Below are 21152 nucleotides of genomic sequence, written 5' to 3'. Positions count from 1 at the left end.
ACTTTCTAGCTCTGCAAACATAACAAAAATGGGAACCACGGATACAACCAAGCCTAACTTTGATTCTATATTGAGTGACCGCAAAGCATTTGATGAAACAAAAGCTAGTGTAAAAGGACTTGTTGATGAAGGCCTTAAGAAGATCCCAAGCTTTTTCCATCATCAACCAGACAAATATGAGATAGCCTACAACACTTGCCATGTTCTTCCTATCATAGACCTTGCAGACATTGATAACAAAGATCCAATTATTCACCAAAAACTTGTTGACAAATTGAAAGAAGCATGTGAAACATGGGGTTTTTTTCAGGTTGTTAATCATGGAATCCGTTTGAATATTCTTGAGGAATTGAAAGATGGTATTAAGAGATTTCATGAGCAGGATCCAGAAGTAAAAAAAGATTTGTATACAACAGATGGGAAGGGACCCTTTACTTATAATAGTAATATTGGTGGGTTGTCTAACTCACCAGCGCTCAATTGGAGGGATACTTTTACTTGTTTCTTGGCTCCTGATACTCCCAAACCAGAAGATTTTCCTCTAGTATGCAGGTATGTTTTGCATATAATATTTATGTGATTCTTCATCTTTGTACTAAAAAATTAACAATAATAATAATAATCAAAGAAAAAATATTATGTTATATTATTTTTAAATTAATAAGTATACGATTTATTTGTCTGTTGATGTAGTTGTGGCGTTTTTTAAATTGTTTTTCAACTTACATATATATATATATTTTTTATATGTATATACATCATATTATATATATATATATATATATATATATATATATATATATATATATATATATATATATATATATATATATATATATATGTTGATTTATAATTTTGGTAAGATCTTGTGACTCCTCTCCTATCATATATAGGATCTCGAGTTTGACTACCTTAGTTCGGTCTCTAATTAGTTATTACATTCCCTTATAACATTTTCTTAAACTATTACACATGTCTCAATATTAGTGTTGTGTTGTGTTCGTACTTTAAGGCTTTGTTTGCGGGTTTGGAGGGGAAGGGAGGGGAAGGTTTGGGAAAAAAGGAATGAGCAAGTGGAAGAAATAGAGGAAAATGGGAGGGGAGGGCTTTGGGGGGTTAACTTTTCGTCATAATACTAAACCCCCATCATTTGAGGGAACTAAAAAAATTGTATTGGAGGAGGGTTTTGGGGGGTTTTGGAGGGTTTATATGAATTTTTCAAATTTAATTTATGTTGTTATATTATTTTTAAAATTAAAAATATAGTAATCATATGCATTAATTTATCATTCTCTAAAAAACTACACTTTTAAAAAATTTGAAAGATTTCTTCATTTTCCCTCGTATTTTCCACCCCTCAAAATCTTTCATTCCCCTCCCCTCCAAACTAGCAAACAAAGCCTAAAGGTTTAGTTAAGGCAATCAGACTTAGTCTTTTGCTTATTAAATTATCCCTCTAATCTCATCTTATAAATAAGAAAACATTGTTGTTTTTACCATCTCATTAATGATAAGAAACAACAACAATCAAGTTTTATTCACTAAGTGAGGTCGGACATGTTAATGATAAGAAAGAGTGCATACATTTTAAGATGTATTAATTTGGTGATCAAATTGCTTTGATGTCATATTTTTTGTACAACATTTGATTTATATATATTTTTTTGTTACACTTTCATTTATATATTTTAGTATGTATTAATTGATGAAATTGCCATTATCCTTTTCATGTTCACTAGAAATACATATTTTTGCGCCTTTTCATGTTCATTAGAAATACATATTTTTGCCTTAGAGGTCTATTTATAGGATACAAATTATAAAACAAATATTAGTATAAAAACCAATTAATATAAATTAAAAAATTATATTAAATGTAATCCTCAATTATGTTTAATTTGCTATTTATTCTTGCAGAGACATACTGATAGAATATAGTAAACAAATGATGAACCTGGGATTTTTACTATTTGAATTGCTGTCAGAAGCTTTAGGTCTGAATCCAAACCATCTAAAAGACATGGGTTGTGTTGAAGGGCTAATTGCTGCTTGCCATTATTATCCTCCATGCCCTGAACCAGAATTGACTGTGGGACTAAAAAAGCATTCTGACACTGGTTTCCTTGCAGTGGTTCTCCAAGACCATATTGGTGGCCTCCAAGTTCTTTATCAAGATAAATGGGTTGATGTGAAACCTATACATGGGTCTCTCGTAGTTAATGTTGGTGACCTTTTGCAGGCAAGTTTTTTGTGACCTTACTTGTATATTCTATCAATAATTGATATAAAATTATGACATATTCACATACAAATAGATAGATCGAGAATTTTGTGTGTGAATTTTGAAGGATTTCTTGATGGAGAGTATGGGAGCAATCTCTTTGTTGTTTAGGTTTTCAAACTTTGTTAACCTTAACCATCTAATGGGGTAATTATTAAATAACCAACTTGAAATAGTTTAAAGTTGAAATAGTTTCAATTTGTATCACTTTCAACTTTAGGTATTTCTCGAGGTGGTTGAAAGGTAAATTCAAGAGCTTAATAACAAATTTACGTGGGTGAATAATGAATGGCTTGTTTGTGTATCAAACTCATGTTCACGAGATTTATTTTTTGCATTTGATAAGGAAAAGTTGATTAATTTCACTCTCTTTTATTTGTCTAAATTTTCTTCTATGGAGTTTGCGGGACTAGTCAATCAACATAAAGGTTATATCATGGATGTTCGTTCTAGTGAACAAATTTCTAATTTACATGGAATTTATTACTTTAATTTAACCCTCTAACTTTACAAAACATTACAATTTTTGCCTTTTATCTTTAAAAAATAGCAATTTTGACCCCACTTTTGTGACATGTGGCGTCTTCTCTACAATTTTGGCCTTTATTATGTCATGCCTTTTGTGCCTTCAACTATTTTTTGTGAACTTTTGTGCCTTCAGAACAAAGGAGTATCCCCAACCTACACCTAGGTATTGACCGCGAGTCTCCAATATTGCAGAACAGAATGGTATACGATGAGATAGAATGTAATATAAACAATGACAGGGGTAACCCGTTACCTACTCTTACTTAACATCTTACTTAACAAGCGAACACTTTGTTTTTCCTTCCGAATTATGTAATCCGGAATGAAAAAAAATCTCCCCAAGTAGGATAAGTAGGATTTGAACCTACGACCAATCGGTTAACAGCCGACCGCTCTACCACTGAGCTACTGAGGAACAACGGTAAATTCTATCTAATAGAGTTCCATTATTGCTTACTTTTAATAGTATATTGACTAGTTCAATATAAAACTAGATCTCTCAAACTGCTAGGAACTAAGGTCACTATTTAGTTTAAAATAGGGACAAGTTCTTATTACAAAGATATAACACTACATATGACTTGGAGGGTCTGCACCTTCCTATGGAAAAAAAAGGCCTAATTCTTTTGCAAACGACTCTTTAACCCATTTCTATTTAGTACGATAGAGTTCACCTATGGAAATAACACTTATTTTTATTTTATTTTTTATTTGTTGAAGTTTGAAGTACTATTTTAAAAATTCATCTGAATCATCCGTTTCAACTGGTGGAACCATGAATCAACCAATTTGCAGCTAGTTTGATCTCGGTTTGCAATCTGATTAAATCAGATTCAACTAGGATGGAACCGAGTTCAACTAGTTGAACTTTGTCATAATCTAGAGGTCTCATTGATTCAATTTATTTTTAAGATATTGATTTGAAGGGTCAATAATATATGTAAGCATATAGCTAATTATTTGTTCGTATGAATTGCAGCTTATAACAAATGACAAGTTTAAGAGTGTTGAACACAGAGTACTTGCAAATCAAGTTGGTCCAAGAATATCTGCTGCATGCTTTTTCTACAATGGTCATAAATTATCCTCAAGGCTCTATGGACCTATAAAGGAACTATTATCTGAAGACAATCCTCCCAAATACAGAGAAACCACAATTGGAGACTATGCAGTCTACTCTCCAGCAGCAAAAAGACTAGGTTGTACTTCTGTTCTTTCACATTACAAAATTTGAACTAAGCAATGTGGAGGGAAAAAATAGCTCATGAAGTTCCACATCAGTTCCATTGGTGTGTTTGTGGTGGTGTAGTTAGTCATCGGTTCCACATGATTGGTGTGTTTTTAAGGAGCTAAATGTTGTTTATGTCTTTGGCTATAATTTATTTTGGTTTTGACTTAGTCCTCCCAAATTTTGCAATATTTCTTCTTTGATTTGAATAATTTTTTAGAATGTTGCAAATGATAGGTGATGGTCTTGAGGTGCCAACATAATCAGAATGTCTTCATAATCATGTGATATTTTTGCACTCTGAATCTTTGCCTAGAAAAAGAAGACATCAACAAGAAATATTATTTGGTTTTTATTCCATATTAACTTATTGAAAACAAAGGTCATTTGCTTATGTCAGATGATTGTTTCCGTCTAAACTTGCTATAACCCGGATGTTGAGACTACAAGATAAAAGAGGTAAAAAAAAAAAAAAACTACTTTAAATTGCTACATAGTAAGTTTAGCTCAGTGTCTTTGAATTTGAAGAATTTTTTTTGTTTCTTTGTAATTCTTGTTACCTTCAGCATAAATCTTTCTCGAATTTGTATGCATGGATCAAATATGTTGTAGTTCTTGTACTTCTTGGTATCTGCCATCATTGCAACTATTCTTGTGCTTCTTACTCGAATTCCAATTGCACCTTCTCTCAAGTTCAAATGCTTCATGGATATTCTCAAGTTCTTCAATGATGGACCAATCTCACAAACTTATGCAACATCCCTCCATCACCTTCTCTCAAGATTGTTTTCTCGAAATGTCTAGTAGCAAAATTAACAATCATTGGAAGAAGAAAAAAAACTCCCTCGAATTTTCAAAGAATTCAAATGAAACTCTTTCAGATAAATTATTTATTGACTCTCTTTAGTGTTTTGACAAAGCTTTCAAATATGAAGGTTTTGCCATTTGTGTCACTTGGATTGTGGGGTCCATTGCCATAAAAAAGAAGTAAGATCAATTCTCTTGAAGTTTAGAACATTACATCAAATTTCATGTATGATAAAATTTCATCATCAATTTCCTCCTTAAAAAAGTTCAAGAGTCTTGTTTTGACTGATAATGTTTTCAATGGAAGTGTACATAATCTCAAAAGATTAGACTCTCTTGAACAAATTAATTTTAGTTGCACTAAATTAAGCCCTGAATCGCGTTCAAAAGAGAACTATTTTGTGAGTATTATCTTGAGAAATAACTCATTGAGAACTCAAATTCCTCACCAACTCACGCATTTTGAAAACATTCCATCATTTCTATTCTCTCTTTCTTTCCTACAACTCCTAAACTTGGCTTCAAAACACTTTCAAGCAGTGACCAAAACATACATTAGAACTCAATTCCGATACATTTGCATAAATAATTAATGGTGAATCACACAAAGCTATCAAATGTTTCCAATTAACATATTACAAGTAGTTAACAAATAAACATTTCATGGCATATTACATCAGCTAATAGTACAAAAGTCAAACACATATTACACCCCAAATGTAGCCCCTCAAGATTTCATACATGACAAATAAAGCATCAGTTGTCTTGTGCACCGATGGTTTTCAAAGTCCACCCTTTGTCTACTTGAATTAAGCTCCTGCATTGCATAGATAGATTAAAGCAATACAAATCAGAAAATGTAGATATGAAAATCAACATTCAACAACAGCAAACAAATTAACATAAGCAATTGTTAAAACACATAATCAGCAATTGTTATAAAACATGTTTGCAAAACTAAGGTTCAGCTAGAATTATTTCTTATTTCTTACTGACACAACTCTTCGAACTTAGGTTCAGAAAAGGGCATGCAGATGTGTTAAATTTTAACAAAAAATTTTGGTTTTCTTATGCCCTGAGCTTGTAGGGCATTTTTTTAGTAACATCGACTCTTCTCCCTGTAATTCATTTTTTCTGCTATAAATGAATAATTGTGTCCCATGGTATGACTTTATTCATTGGAGACTGGAGAGCATATGAAAAGTCTAAGTTGCAATTGTAGTAGCACTGTTTAGGATCATGAGTTGATTCAATTTTGATTTTTCTTATGATATAAAGTCGTAAAATTCATTTAACAGATCATGTGTAGTTCATTAATATGAAATTAGTTTTTTCTTTTTGTGGTTTGAAACAGAGAAATGACAACAAACAAAGTTACTAGAGACCACCAAAATTAGAGAAAAAAAGAACCTTCTTGTTCTTTCAAATACATATGTGGCTATGATAAAAAAGTTTAAGAAGCGCTTTGAGTCAAAGTGGTGTTATTGTGATTTTGATCTTGTTTAACATGCAAAAACTCATCAAACTAACTTGCCATATAAACAATTTCAAGCAGCGACCAAAACATACATTAGAACTCAATTCAATTACACATCCACAAGTAACATTGAATAACACAGACAATTAAAGTTGTCAACATTTTCAATAAACTCGTTTTAAATAGCTGAGCAATAAACAGTTCATAACATATTAAATAAGCTCATACGGCATACTGATTTATATTGCAAATGCAATCAAACAATGCAGAAATGCAATCAAAGTCATACGACCATACGAATGCAGCCACTCAACAGTACATAATACAATATTAATATAATAATGAATATCAAGAAAATGGTGAAGAAGAATAATTCAAAACCTCATTCTCCTTGTTTGTGTCATCTTTTTAAGCTTGCTCATTGCCACCGGGGAGTGAAAGCAAAGAGTCTGTATACATAGTATATCCACCACGTGAATCCTTACAATTGGAGCAATGCTCTAGCAACTGTCCATTGTCATCATACTTCACCAACCTTTATGTACCACCATCTCTTCCAATAATATCACCACTTTTTGTACAACAAATTGGGGAAAAGTACCAAATGTAAAGGACATCATTTGAAAAAAACATGAGTCTTAGTCCAAGACGAATTCACTTTGTATTCTTTCATCACCCATATTTCAGTTGTATTACGATAACCCTTAGCGCATAGACTGAGAAATTCTCCAAATACCCACAAACCACAATCCATAGATTCACAAATAAAACCGTTATAATAATCATCTGGAAAATCTATATCTAAAAGTTTCCTTTCTGTTAAATCAAAGGAAACAATAACATCCTTTTTTAAATCATCACGAAAAGCCAACCAATGAATAGCCCCATTACAAAGGGACCCTACTCCGGAATTATCATCAACGGGACTACTACAAGGGGAGTGATCAGGACACTCAATTTCTTTCCATGTATTGTCTCTCAAAGAGAAAAACTCCAAGTTTGATGGAATATAAGGGATGTAATGATTTGTTGACTGATCATCTCCAAAACCATAGGACATTAAAACAACCAAGTAATCATCTGTTGACTGATCATACCCAAAACCATAAAAATGTTCTATATTTAAATTGGAACCAAATGGAGACAAAGGTATTTGTTTGTGAAACCCAGTGGATGGATTCCATAGGTAAAGGCTTGAAGCACAATGAAACAATATAAACCCTCTACATGAACCTTTAATTTCAATATCATAATATGATTCAGAAAGTAGAAAATCAAGATTGAGTGAAGCTGTAGTAGAATCATCATGAAGCGATGCTTCTAAGTATACAGATCGAATTTGAAAATCTGAATGTGATATGAACAGAATTCTACGAGTGGGAGTTACGGTGGTGAGTTGAAAATGTGAATTTGTAAAATGAGGATTGGAGATGAGAGAAAACCAAGTCTTACAAACACATTTGAAACGTATAAGAGACTTCACCGATAACCTCAACAGAATAAGGATGATCAATTCGTGAGGCAGTGGATTCGTCTCCATGCGTCTTAGTCCTCTTCGACAGAACAAGGTCTATTTGAGAAGGGGGCAAGTAATGTGTATAGACTAGAGAGGGAGTGAATGAGTTTTTGTTTTTTTATAGAAGAGAGTTCAAACTGATATATGATTCTTTCTTTTTTTGGTGTGATATTTTTTTATTAACTCTCCGGCTAAATGAATAGCTAAGATAAAAAACTGATACATACATTTTTAACTATAATTCTATAATAATAATTCAAAACCATCTGGAAAAGGCATCTCTACATGTTTCCTTTCCATTACATCAAAGGCAACATTAGCATCCATGAATAAAGTATGACGACACCCAACCAAATGAATAGATCCATTATTAAAGAGTGACCGTGAGATATAAGAGAAAACTAAGACTTACAAACCCATTTGAAACGAATGAGAGACTTCACCAGTAACCTCAGCAGAATAAAGATGATCAATTCGTGAGGCAGATACATGTCTGTCTTCTTCTTTACCCGCCTTCTTCCTTTGTGACGGCTGTTTCTCTTCGTTTCAATAATTCTTCGGGAAACCCTATGGCTCGGCTTCTTTTTTATCTAAAAACTAACCCTTTCGAGGGTGTATTGGATTATGATTTTAAAGGACAATTTTTGTTTAAAAAGTCTCGAGGATTTTAAAAGACTTTGTAGGATTTTTATGACTTTCATAATTTTAAAAGACTATTAGGATTTACAATTTGGATTTCAATGGATTTCCATCGTAAGATTTCAAAGGATTTAAAAATGATTTTATGCATTTATAAGATTTCAAAAGATTTTATTAAGAACTCGTACACTCTTTATCATAATATTGTATTGAATATTCTCAATACAGACAGACTCTTATATTCTAGAAAACAAAAACTCGCTACCCCTATGTTAACGTCTGTCTATTTTGACAGAATATATTAACTGAGGTGTAGAACATTCTTTGAATTGCCAAGGGAACAAACCTGTTTTTTTTTAAAGGAGAACAAACCTGTTAATAGATTCGAACATGTAAATAATAAATAATTTCATAAAAAGTAAACTTACATATATTTTTTTATCTTGGCTGCTAGCTACACTACAGTTGTGGGTTTTGAAAAGTTTAATGTCACGTCCATATGTATTTTATTCTGAAATTCACCGTAAATATGACACTGGGATGCGGTTTTAAGGGTTGCTGTGGTTTTGTGATACGGAACCAAACATACCATAAAGCAATTGTAGAAGTGTCAGAGTCAACTGGAGAATTTGTACTAAGTTACTACTTTTTGCTAATTGCCAAAAGATGCATAGTTTCTAGCAATGCATTCTAACTTCCTGCTCACCATTTAGAAAATAAGTAACATCTTCTATTACATATATACTATTAAGATTAGCTTGTTGTTTCAATTCTATCTATCATACTTCTGATAAGCAGTTTAGATTATCCTACAGGAAGCTGAACATGTGATCACCACTGCAAGGTAGAGTAATATGAGGCCATATTACCCCTAAACATGGTGATTGAAATGATAGTGCATAATGGTGAATCGCACAAACAAAACTGTCAATATTTTCAATTAACAAATTACAAACAGTTAACAACTAAACATTTCATGACATATTACATCAGCTCATAGTGCAAAAGAAGTCAAACACATTACACTCTAAATGTAGCCCCCCAAGATTTCATAATAACACATGAAAGCATCAGTTGTCTTATGCACCGATGGTTTTCAAAGTTCACCCTTTGTCTACTTGAATTAAGCTCCTGCGTTGCATAGATAGATTAAAGCAATACAAATCAGAAAATGTAGATATGAATATCAATATTCAACGACAACAAACAAATTAACATAATCAACTGTTAAAACACATATAATCAGTACTCCACTGAACCCCAAAAGAGTACACCTCCAAGTTGGTTATAGCTCTCAAGTTTTGTATAAACCTTAATAGAGATTTAAAGCTACAGAGATTTGGTAAGAAAGGAAATCTCATCTTAGATTTGTCTAAAATCATCACTTAGGCTTCCTAATCCTCTTTACCAAATTTGAGCATATAAAAGTACAAATCAAATCTGAGCCTACGTGTCTCTAACTGATAGAAAACTTTTTCAACTACCTTTTTTTACATAATTATGCAGCAAGTAAGCACCTGAAATGACATGTGTTAGCCTTAATATATTTTAGCCCATCCCATGTACTCCTAGGTTCCCATCATCAATGTTCAAACATAATTTTGTAGAAAACCCACCCATACCCAAGGAGACACTAGGAAGGTATAGTTCTTGAAATTTCAAGCTGTCTTACAACTTAACTTATTGATTTGTGGCTAAACATTAAAATACCTCCTTAAAGGCCTTTGCCACATTATTTCAGTATGGCTTATGCTTACCAATTTATAAACTAATTCATATTAGGGATACTAACACTTATATCTCTTTATTGAACCCAACAATTATATTTAAATACACAACCAACCAAACAAGTAGATCTTTCTAACTCATCATATAATTAATCAACTTCCATTTTGTCGATCTAACCCTCCAAAATAACAAAACATGGTTGGCCATCATATAGAAAAAGATCCTAACATAAATAGTTACTTTAAAGTAAAGATCAGCTCTAATAGAAATAGGTGGTCTGAAATTTCCAATTATCAGCTCTAATAGAAAAAGATCCTAACATAAATAGTTACTTTAAAGTAAAGAACACACACAAATCACTCAATCAAAAATTGTCTAACTCACATGTGAAAATAAAGCAAAGGTCTAGAAAATCAGTACAATATGTTATCCAAGTACTCGAAAATACTCGAAAATATAAATTTAATCATCAAGCTATCAAGGCATGATCACCAAAAAAAAAAACAAGTATTATAACAAAAGTGGCCACATTTTTTAACAGATTGGCACATCCCCAAATACAATTTGAAAGAAAAATAATTCCTAAAAATTTACACCACTGATATTAGAACTGCATAATCTCTAATTTGTTTTATTATGAAAAATAAGTGTCTACTAGCTAATGAATTGGATTCTATCAAACAATTATGTTGTGACATATCATGGCATATTAAATTGAACACATGAGGGGCCAATCATGCTATAATGACTTCAAGCAGTGATATTTCCAAACATGAGGAATTCAATTGAACCAAACCTCAAAGTTCAAATCTAATGGGACAGGACAGATAAGAAAGTACAACTTCAAGGTGGGTAAAATACGCTAATGGAAATGCAAATGCTATAAATGTATGCCTTTAGATTCATCACCCATCCCACACACCTGCAGTCTTATCATCAATATTGGTTCTCGCAAATGGAAATATAAACATGTGTTGCATAACCAAACACCCTAAAATGCTCTCCTAAGATGTTTACTCCACTCCAATCCTCTTTTGGAGTTTGATTTTTTCCAGTTGAGATTGGTGATCAGTTTAAAACATATACTGTCTATTTTTCTAGGTCAGGCCACAGACAACTTACAAATCTGTTTCTCTGATAGTAGTGTTATGACTGTGTTCTGTTTAGTTCAGTTCATGCTGTAGCAGTTCAGTTTGAAAATGTGAAAGCTGATGCAGTTTTCATAAACCACTGTTAGTCTTCTTCACTTTGCAAGTCTGTTTTATAAATCATGTATGCAAAACTAATACATTCTCTACTAGTTTTTAACGACTGCTTCCTCTAGAAGCATTTCTTACTTCTTATTGATACGACTCTTCAAACTTAGGTTCAAAAAAGGGAATGCGGATGTGTTAGATTTTAATAGAAAAACTTTCTTGTTTTTGTTATGCCCTGAGCTTGTAGGGCTTCTTTTAGTAACAACGACTCTTCCCCTGTAATTAATTTTTTTATGCTATAAATGATTGGTTTTGTGCCATAGTGATGACTTTTGATATTTATTCATTGGATAGCATATGAAAAGTCTAAGTTGTCATAGTGATTCAATTTTGATGTTTCTTATGAACACAAGTCTTAAAATTAATTTAACAGATCATGTGTAGTTCATTAATATGAAATTGGTTTTTTCTGTTTGTGGTTTGAAACAAAGAAATGACAACAAACGAAGTTATTAGTGACCACCAAAATCAGAGAACAAACATGGTTTCAAATTTTTAAAGAAGCACTTTGAGTCAAAGTGGTGTAATTGTGATTTTGATCTTGTTTAACATGCAAAAATTCATCAAACTAATTTACCATGTAAAACAATTTCAATCAGTGACCAAAACATACATTAGAGCTCAATCCAATTACACATTCACAAATAACATTGAATCACATAGACAATTAAAGTTGTCAACATTTTCAATAAACATATTATAAATAGCTAAGCAATAAACAGTTCATAACATATTAAATAAGCTCATGCGGTATACTGGATCATATTACAAATGCAATCAAACACATATTACCCTCATATGCAAAAATGGAATCAAAGTCATATTACCCTACAAATGCAGACACCCAACAGTACATAATTCAATATAATGTTATAAATATCAAGAAAATGGTGAAGGAGAATAATTCAAAACATCATTCTTCTTGTTTGTGTCACCTTCTTAAGCCTGCTCATTGTTGTCAGAAGGGAGCGAAAGCAGAGATTCTATAAACATAGCCACGGATCCATCCCATGTAACATTCCATTTAGTGAAACGCCCTAACAACTGTCCATCGTCATCATACTTCACCAATCCAATACCACTATGTGCTCCAATAATATCACCACTTTTTGTACAGCACAATGGGAAAAAGGACTCGTCAGAAATGTCATCAACAGTAAGAACAAGAGTATCTGTCCAAGACGAGCTTACTTTGTATTCATTCATCACCCACATGTCAACTGTATTATCATTATAACCCATAGCCCATAGACAGAAATATTCCCCAAATACCCACAAACCACAGTTGTTAGGATCATAGTTATAATTGTAATAATCATCTGGCAAAAGCATATCAAAAAGTTGCCTTTCGGTTAAATCAAAGGCAAGGATAACATTCTTTCGTAAATCATCACGATAAGCCAACCAATGAATAGCCCCATTATAGAGGGAACCTACGCTGTGCTTATCATCAAAGGCATTACTAAAAGGGGAGTGAGGACACTCAATTTGTATCCAGGTATCGGCTCTCAATGAGAAAAACTCGAAGCGTGATGCCATATAAGGGAAGAAGGATAAAACCACCAAGTAATCATCGGTTAACTGATCATACCCAAAACCATATAGCTTTTCATCATCATCATCAACTTCTGACCAAAAAGGAGACATAGGTATTTGTTTGTGAAATCCGGTGGATGGATTCCATAGGTAGAGGGTTGAAAAACAATGCAACAATATAAAGCCTCTACATGAACCTTTAATTTCAAAATCATAATTAGATTCAGGAAGAAGAAAATCAAGATTGACCGAAGAAGAAATAGTATCATAACCAAGCGATGCTTCCAAATCTATAGACCGAGGAGGTGTTGAGATGAATAGAATTCTAGGAGACGGTGTTGCGGCGGTGAGTTGAAAATGTGAATTTGTAAAATTGGGATCGGAGATGAGAGAAAACCAAGACTTGCAAACGCATTTGAAACGAATAAGAGACTTCACTGGTAACCTCAGCAGGATTTGAACGATCAAGTCCTGAGGCAGATCCGGCGGTGGATTCGTCTTCTTCTCCATGCGACAGTTGTTTGTTTCTCTTCGTTTGGGGTTATGAATTGAAGACCTTAGCTCTTGATTTATTTAGTCGAAATGATCGTCAAGACCCATTTTCCATTTAAGAATCATTTTCGCAAGGCATGTCTCTTATTCTAGGGTTAGTCTTTTTTTTAGCACAATGAAATTAAATAAAACCACGGATTCGTTTTTGTACCAAAAAATAAAATGGAGTCTTTTTAGATTCACTTTTTAAATTTGTTAAGTAATTGATGTATCTGGTGTAGAATATAGACCAAATATATTATTTATACAAAGAATTGAAAAACTCAAATATTTTTTAGGGTTAATACCTCTTTTGGTCCCTGTAATATGAGCGAATTCCGATTTTAGTCCCTGTAAAAAAAAAAGTTTAGATTTTGTCCCCAACATTTCAGATTCTTCGACTATTGGTCCCTCACTTAAACCAGTTAGTAGAATCTGTTGCTGGTGTGTCCAGCTGACTGTGTAATTATTATTTTTTTTTCATTTTTTTTAATTGGTTTCAGATGCCATTTGGATTAAAATGATTTTTAATTTTAAAGTTAAATTTTTTTGAAGGAATTTTTTAAAATTAAATAAAAACTGAAGTATTTAAAATTAAATTATCCAATTAAATTCCATCTTCTTCTTCTCCCCAGTGTTCTTTTTTTTTTCTTCTTTTTCTTCATACTCCTCTAGCAGGTTCTTCACATTTTCTAATTCACCAAGGCTCCTTTAATTTTCTCATCATTCCTCTAGCAGGTTCTTTTTTCAAACCCATATCTCTTTAACCTAAATTCACAATCTGATGCAAATATAAAACGTTAGGGGTTTTCAAAACAAAACACCATCAAATCTGATGCGAATTTAAATGGTTAAATTATGAATTTTGAAGGGGATGGATGAGAGGAATGATGAAGAATGGGAAGACGCTGAGAGAGAGGGAGAAAGATGAGAGGAATGATGAGAAAGTTGATTTTTATTTTTTAATTTGTTTTTTATATTTTTTTTAATAATGAAATAATTATAAATTTATGGTGGATTAAAAAAATATTAAAATTACACAGTCAGCGTGACATGTGGCCAGATTCTGCTGACTGGTTTAAGTGAGGGACCAATAGTGAAAGAATCTAAAATATTGGGGACAGAATCTAAACTTTTTTTTTACAGGGACTAATACTGGAATTCACTCATATTACAGGGATCAAAAGAGGTATTAACCCTACTTTCTATAAATTGAACCGGAAAAAGTATTTTAGTAGATCATTTTTTTTTTGAAATTTATTTTAGTAGATCATGACACATGTGGATGTTGATATATATATATATATATATATATATATATATATATATATATATATATATTCATAATATTTTTATACACGTAAATGCAATATAGTAAATAAAAAATGATTTTTCTTTTATAAAAAAAAATAATTTTTAATATACTAACAAAAAAAGAGTTAGAATGCATGACAACCGATCAAAAAAAGATTATTATCAGATATATAAGTAGAAGTAAAAGTAAAAAAGAAATGAGAAAAATAGTGAGCAAAAATTATAGATGTAATCTATAAAAGATATGAATGTTCTGAACAATATTTTTTTCATTCAATTGACATAAAAAATCCAAATAAAAACTTAAGTATAAAGGTATGAAGGACGAAAGAATATTATTTTGTTTTGAATATAAAATATTCATGTTCAATATAGTCATACACACATTGTTACAAACTAAAAAAAAAATCAAAAAAACATGTCCAATATAGAATAAACTAAACACTTGTAAAGCACATGAAAACATATCGAATAGAGAAAACATATTGAATAGAGAAAGCATAAATTTAAACCCAAGAGTAACAATCTGATTCTTGTCATAAAGAAAAATGCAAGCCATAAGAGCTGGGGGAAAAATTGAAATGAGATGTCAATAAATGGAAGGCAAAATTGGAATAGTGTGACCTGTTGTTTTTGGATTTCCAAACTGTTGTATTTGGATTTCCAAATTCTATTATCTACCGAAGTTGTTACTAGGTTGAGTCACGACCAGGTCGCTCTCTTTAAGACGTTTCGTGGCACTACCCAAAATTGTGCAAGGTAGACTATCAACCACGCCGCCTCCAGGATAAAACAAGCCCAGCTACAACTGTTCGATTAACTACTGCACTGTAGAAAATCGTTCGAGAATTACACCGTCAAATATGGTACTAAGACCACTCTTTAATACTGAAACCACTTTAATATGGTATTATTACCATTCTATTATGGTGCTAAGACCACTCAAATATGGTGTTTCCACCATTCTAACCTTTAAGTTCTCCAAACTTTCAATATGGTACTACGACCACTCAAATATGGTGATACCACCATTTCTCCTCAAATAGAAAAATATTTAAATAATTTATATACTGTTAAGATCATTCATAATTCCGACGGGACATTATTATTACGAAAGGGACTATGATCTTAATAGTACTCTTTATTCCGAAGGGACATATTTTATCGAAAGGGACTATGAACTTAAGACCACTCTTAATTCCGAAGGGACATTAAACCGAAAAGGGACTATGGTCTTAAGAACACTCTTAAAAATATGGTTCAATCGATTGATCGAAGCCACTCGATACGGTACGTAACCGCTCTATTTGAAACCGAAAGGGACAGAAAGGAGTAGAAGCAGAAGAAACTTGTTAACACAAGTCGGAGGGAGAAGAGAAGAAAAGAATTCCCGACAACTCAATGAATTTCTTTTCGGTGTGTGGAATGCACTGTGTGAGTTCTCTATTTATAGAGAAAATTCACAACTAATAAGTGAGAAACTTTGGGAACAAGTAATATGAGAAACTTTGGGAACAAGTAACATATTACTTTGCGATTAAGTAATTCACATATTAGATCTAGTACAAAAATATCTTAATTGAGTACTAAAATATATTAAATTTAGTACAAAAATATATTATATTATGTACCAAAATATTTTAGCAAAACTTGGGGACTAAGAAAGCACTTTCTAATAATGATTAAATTAATTATTTAATTTATCATTTCTAAATAATAAAATATATATCAATATATATTTTTTCTCTAGTGCTTATGTACCCCCATTAATTAGAGGTACACCCCCACTATATAAACACTACTAATGTGTGTGTTCCATCCGATGTGGGACTTCCACTTTTTTCAATTCACACAACACTAGTTCTACCCGACATGGGAATTTGTGTTTAGTCCTTTTTTTACTCAATTTCCACACATGTTCCAACAATCCCCCACTTGAATTTAAAAAATGGTTTCAGAAATAACGTCAAAAACGTCTCCATAAGATTTGCTAGTAAACAAAGGTGTCGCCTACAACTTGAACCTCTGCATAGCGAGTAAAATTCTGATTAACAAGAGTTGCTTACAGCATTGAACTCTATCTCAGAGATAGAACTCACACACAAACCTTTTCATAAGGTGTATTCTAAAAGCCCGTGCGTTTATGGCCTTGCACGTGTATCCCGGTTTTAACGAACGCTCTAGGTATTCTGCCCCGAATTCCATAGGAACCGGCCCTTAGTTCCACATTCGTATAGGTGAGTCCATCAAGAGTACTCCTGTAGCTATGTACTCCACTCCAAATAGAGTATAGATCTCATTAAGAGTTTCTATTATCTCATCCTTCTGTCACTACAGGATTCATGCTTTCTTACTTTTGTCATAACATGTTCTATCACTCGTGACTTGTTATTACCCATTGAACCTATTTCTTGGGATCTCCAGTCATGTAGGTCGGGTTACCATCACTTGTGACCTTTGGGCATTAGTCCCATCCTATTGGATGTGTTTAGGACTTTCTTTTTAGTAATTCCTTTCGTCAAAGGATTGACTAATTCTTTATCAGTACGTACATGATCTAGTTTAACCGTTCCTTTTGAGAGTAGCTAGCTCTCTATTTCTCTATGTGTTCGTGCCTTAACAATCGTCTCTTACCATTGTGGTAACGATTCTCAATTTTGTAATAGCTGCAGAATATCACAATAAATTAACACTTCTGGAAACGGTTTTATCCACTAAGGGATTTCAACTAGCAAGTATCTTATCAACTTGCTTCTTCACTAGTTTTCTCTAGTGTTCTCATCTCAGATTCATTCCATAGTGGACTGAGTCAATATCATTTGTTTCAACAAACAACTCCTCTAGTGATGCTCAATATGCAAACACTAGTCGCTAAATATTCATCTGAAAGATGTTCTATTTTATATCTTGTACCATTTAAGTACAATATGTTACTCCTAGTGAAGTAATCCTCGAGTCATAGTCTTCTTAAGGCACCTCATGACTCTTTCTATAGCATGGCAATGCTTCTCATCCGTCTACTAGTAAACTTGCACAACAATTTCACGACATCGACAATGTCAGGTCTAATACATTCAGTGGCATACCTAAGTACTGCCAATGATGCTCACATATTCTGTTTGTCTAACTCCATCTCAAGTGTTCTTACACTTGATCATAATATATGATTGCAAGTTTACGGTGAGATAGTTACATTTCCTTAAGATCTTCTCAACTTTGTGAGATTTATCAAAAAAGTTCTCTTTTCTGATCTAGTAATCTTGAAACCAAGAATTACTTCAACTTTGTCTAGGTCTTTCTTATCAATGTTATTGATAAACAATGATTTCACATAATTCATAACATGAATCTTTAAATCAAATATGAGCAAGTCGTCTTTATAGAGACTTATGATCGTGCAAATATTATTTGTCACTTTCATTCACTTTATACTCATTCGATAGCATTAGAATGTCAAATTTTTCATGTCATTCCTTAAGAGTTTATTTTAGACCATACAAATAATTATCTAACTTACAGACCTTGTTTTCTTGTCCATGAATCGCAAAACTTTCAGGTTGTTTCATATAGATTTCTTCTTCTAGTTCACCATAAAAAGAGGCAACTTTCACATCCATTTGGAGTACTATCGAGTTATGAACGGCAGCTAAAGGGACTAGTACTCTTATGGATATGATTTTCGTGACTGGTGAATGAATGTCGAAGAAGTCTATATTTTTCTCTGTCTAAAACCTTTGACTACAAGGAGAGCCTTGTATTCATCAACCGTACCATCAGGTTTTAGTTCCTTTTTCCAAAATCCAAATACAACCGATTGATTTTGCAACTATGAGACAAGTCAACCAAGTGTCATGTTTTGTTAGACTCTAGAAGATTCATTTCATCGTTTATTGCTTTTTGCCATAATTCAGCATCCAATGAGGATATAACTTCTTTAAGGCTTAATGAATCTTCTTCCAATGTATAAACCATAAGGTCCATACTCTTTAGCAATTCTTGCTTTCTTACCTCTTTGAGGTTCTATAACATCCCGTACGATGTTCTCATAACTATTTATGATTACATGAATGTGATATAGTGCCCCCACTAGTTCTTAATTTTTAGAAGGGAATTTATTTTGCCCCCACTAATGTCGTGCTCCCATTAGAGCCCCCACTAGTGCCCCCACTATTCTTTAGTTAAAGGGGTAAATATTTACATAGAATTCGACATCTTTTAAATTCTATGATCACTTTAACATTTAGGTCATAAAACCTATATGTTTCGTTATTTATCGCATATCCGATGAATACATATTCATAGGCTCTACTAGTGAGTTCAACTCTCTTGGGGTCCAGGATCTAAATATAGTCCAGACAATCCCAAGTTCAAAAATAAGACAAGTTGGATTGTCTTTTCTTCAAAAATTTCTTAATTAGAATTTTTGTTCTTAGACTTGGGTACTCTATAAATTTCAATTTTTGTTATAAAAATTGAACATTCAAGCATTTCAATTTTATTTTCCAAAATTCACAGTCATCAATAAATATGATAAAAACATCATTTTATCATTTCTAATTTATGTGTCATCAAATTCACACATATCATAATTTATTATGTTTAGAGATTCATATTCTCTAAATTCTGATTTATATGAACTTTTGGTTCATATTTCTTGACTGCAATAAATAAAATTGTCTAATCATATAACGTTGGAATTAAGTCCAAGTTACTCAAGTTTAAAATTAAACACTTGTTCGTGATTAATTTTGATATGTCAAATATTAAAATCACACAACTAGTAAAATAGAAGGAGAATTTAATTTTTAACATACCATCAAAGTGCAGTCTTTTCCCACAAGAATGCATGGTACACAAGTCTCTCTTTAAGTCTGAGTCAACTCAGTCTTATTCAATAGAAATCTGAAATTCAGATTCTTTCTTATTTTTAGAGTAACTAACTTCCGAATTTTAGCTCTCCCTTAGAACTAAAATCATGTTAGTTCCCTCAACCAATTAACCAAGGGCACAATTTTAAGAATATTAAATTTGTGCATTTTTCCTTATGGTTATTCCAAGATATTGTCGAACAATTCACTAATATACCAATCGAATCCATCTAAACTAATTGCATCTCAAGAAATTATTAGCACATTACCATCCATTCTTTAATAGTCACTATTCGCTGCATATGTTGGCTTTTCAATAGCAAGAATGACTTCATACGTAAGGTTCATACTTTTATGTATTTGCCTAAAATATTTAGCAACCACAGAAGTCACATTCTTACTTAATTAATACGTATGAATGAAAAGTTAACAAGCAATGCGACATGAAATGGTTCGAACGTGGCTTCTAATATCAAATAAGATCAATATTTTTCTCCGATGGATTTTAGCGTTATTGTTTAAAAAAAAACAATAAGCACTTCGTCGTTCCAGTCAAAAGATGTAATTCTTATAACTTTATTTATCCTTAATTTATTTAGGGATAACTGAACCTTAATAAGTAACTTCTTCGGTAGACATGACAGTTCGAAACGTCTTAAAATTGTTGTTTTTGGATTTCCAAACTGTTGTATTTGGATTTCCAAATTCTATTATCTACCGAAGTTGTTACTAGGTTGAGTCACGACCAGGTCGCTCTCTTTAAGACGTTTCGTGGCACTACCCAAAATTGTGCAAGGTAGACTATCAACCACGCCGCCTCCAGGATAAAACAAGCCCAGCTACAACTGTTCGATTAACTACTGCACTGTAGAAAATCGTTCGAGAATTACACCGTCAAATATGGTACTAAGACCACTCTTTAATACTGAAACCACTTTAATATGGTATTATTACCATTCTATTATGGTGCTAAGACCACTCAAATATGGTGTTTCCACCATTCTAACCTTTAAGTTCTCCAAACTTTCAATATGGTACTACGACCACTCAAATATGGTGATACCACCATTTCTCCTCAAATAGAAAAATATTTAAATAATTTATATACTGTTAAGATCATTCATAATTCCGACGGGACATTATTATTACGAAAGGGACTATGATCTTAATAGTACTCTTTATTCCGAAGGGACATATTTTATCGAAAGGGACTATGAACTTAAGACCACTCTTAATTCCGAAGGGACATTAAACCGAAAAGGGACTATGGTCTTAAGAACACTCTTAAAAATATGGTTCAATCGATTGATCGAAGCCACTCGATACGGTACGTAACCGCTCTATTTGAAACCGAAAGGGACAGAAAGGAGTAGAAGCAGAAGAAACTTGTTAACACAAGTCGGAGGGAGAAGAGAAGAAAAGAATTCCCGACAACTCAATGAA

The 21152-nt window shown here is 32.5% G+C and overlaps 3 protein-coding genes and 1 non-coding gene across 4 annotated transcripts; 1 reads left to right on the top strand and 3 right to left on the bottom strand.

The window, feature by feature from the left end:
* Positions 1–4397, top strand: LOC146902461 (1-aminocyclopropane-1-carboxylate oxidase homolog 12-like). Its single transcript, XM_085735784.1, has 3 exons — positions 1–552; positions 1918–2239; positions 3789–4397. Exons 1-3 carry the CDS (start codon positions 29–31, stop codon positions 4041–4043), a joined length of 1101 nt encoding a protein of 366 aa, XP_085591910.1. The 5' UTR covers positions 1–28; the 3' UTR covers positions 4044–4397.
* TRNAN-GUU (transfer RNA asparagine (anticodon GUU)) lies at positions 3144–3224 on the bottom strand. Its single transcript has one exon. It is a non-coding gene; the product is annotated as a tRNA-Asn (tRNA).
* A 1002-nt stretch (positions 4398–5399) lies between the features above and the next one.
* LOC146902460 (F-box/kelch-repeat protein At3g23880-like) lies at positions 5400–8201 on the bottom strand. The gene is made up of 2 exons (XM_085735785.1): positions 6703–8201; positions 5400–5661 (listed from the first exon to the last, which is right to left on the bottom strand). The coding sequence occupies exon 1, from the start codon at positions 7859–7861 to the stop codon at positions 6938–6940; it is 924 nt and encodes a 307-aa protein (XP_085591911.1). The 5' UTR covers positions 7862–8201; the 3' UTR covers positions 5400–5661; positions 6703–6937.
* Positions 8202–9382: 1181 nt separating this feature from the next.
* On the bottom strand, positions 9383–13647 carry LOC146902459 (F-box/kelch-repeat protein At3g06240-like). Its single transcript, XM_085735783.1, has 2 exons — positions 12396–13647; positions 9383–9607 (listed from the first exon to the last, which is right to left on the bottom strand). The coding sequence occupies exon 1, from the start codon at positions 13504–13506 to the stop codon at positions 12400–12402; it is 1107 nt and encodes a 368-aa protein (XP_085591909.1). The 5' UTR covers positions 13507–13647; the 3' UTR covers positions 9383–9607; positions 12396–12399.
* Positions 13648–21152: the final 7505 nt, after the last annotated feature.

The sequence above is a fragment of the Medicago sativa genome, chromosome 8 (assembly GCF_051527215.1).
Source record: "Medicago sativa cultivar Bolivia chromosome 8, Bolivia_mono, whole genome shotgun sequence".
Classification (NCBI taxonomy): Eukaryota; Viridiplantae; Streptophyta; class Magnoliopsida; order Fabales; family Fabaceae; genus Medicago; species Medicago sativa.
This window is presented reverse-complemented; position numbering and strand designations above follow the sequence as displayed.